This window comes from Myotis davidii, unplaced genomic scaffold, assembly GCF_000327345.1.
Source record: "Myotis davidii unplaced genomic scaffold, ASM32734v1 scaffold38, whole genome shotgun sequence".
Classification (NCBI taxonomy): domain Eukaryota; kingdom Metazoa; phylum Chordata; class Mammalia; order Chiroptera; family Vespertilionidae; genus Myotis; species Myotis davidii.
In genome coordinates, this window is record NW_006291383.1 from 3708904 (window position 1) to 3709803 (window position 900).

A 900-nucleotide genomic window follows, 5' to 3' on the forward strand; every position below is an offset into this window, starting at 1 on the left:
GTCCACAGTCAGTGTGCCTTCATTTATATTGGTTTCATGAGCAAATAGAGGAGCCAGTTCCCTCCCTGAATTCCCTCTGAACTCGTTGAGAAACTATGCCACTGTCTGTCCCAGAGGGTTCCAACTCAATCCTTGGGCTCTCCCTCCCTCTCCAGGCTCCCACCCTTCCCTGCCCAGCCCGCTTGGGGCCCCAGCAGAAGGGAGCCCCACCTGTGGAACTCGTAGTGCCCACGTCCAACATGCTTGATCTTGAAGTCCCCAGTGAAGTCGGGCAGCGTAATTCTATGCAGCTCATCCTGCAGGGCCACCAGCCCCTCCTTGGCCACTGTGGACAGGAAGAAGCTAAAAGTCAGCCTAGTTGGCCTGTCTCCCTCCCCTCCAATCCCTTCAGAGGCTCCCACCACCCAGGGAGAGACGCCGACTTCCTTATTAACGCTCATTCCAGTTATGGGTTATGGAGCCCTTCTGCATGCCAGGTGGCTTGAGAAACACTGGGGATATCACGGCACTACATGGGTTACGTGCCCATTTCATGGTGCGGAAACAGAATGCCCGTGTCAGCAACTCCCCGAGGGGAGAGGGGCCAGCCGTGTGCTTGTGTGGGCGGCTCTCGTTCCTTCATGGGTGGTTCTCATTCACTCCCAAATCAACTACTTGCATCCTTGTGTCTGTTGGCTAGTGGGAACCCAGCTAAGTGTCTTCTAGCCTGAGCAGAAACTGAGGATTTTAGGGATAGAATGCAGGCTTTGGCATCTTTCTAGCTCGGTGACCTTGAGCAAGTCCTCAGCCTTCACTGTCTCCATCTGTCAAAACCCAGTGATGATACTTTCCTCCTTGGGGTGCACGAGGATGAAAGGAAACCCCTGCAGAGCACACAGGGGCTGGGAGGATCAAAGGCAG

The 900-nt window shown here is 54.9% G+C and overlaps 1 protein-coding gene across 1 annotated transcript in view; it reads right to left on the reverse strand.

Moving 5' to 3' along the window:
• The window catches only part of LBP (lipopolysaccharide binding protein), a 25297-nt gene extending 24763 nt beyond the window's left edge, over window positions 1–534 (reverse strand). The window contains exons 1-2 of the mRNA XM_006764611.2: window positions 522–534; window positions 211–325 (exon numbers count right to left, since the gene is read on the reverse strand). Coding sequence (XP_006764674.1) covers window positions 211–325; window positions 522–534 — 128 coding nt within the window. The remainder of the gene's footprint in view (window positions 1–210; window positions 326–521) is intronic.
• Window positions 535–900: the final 366 nt, after the last annotated feature.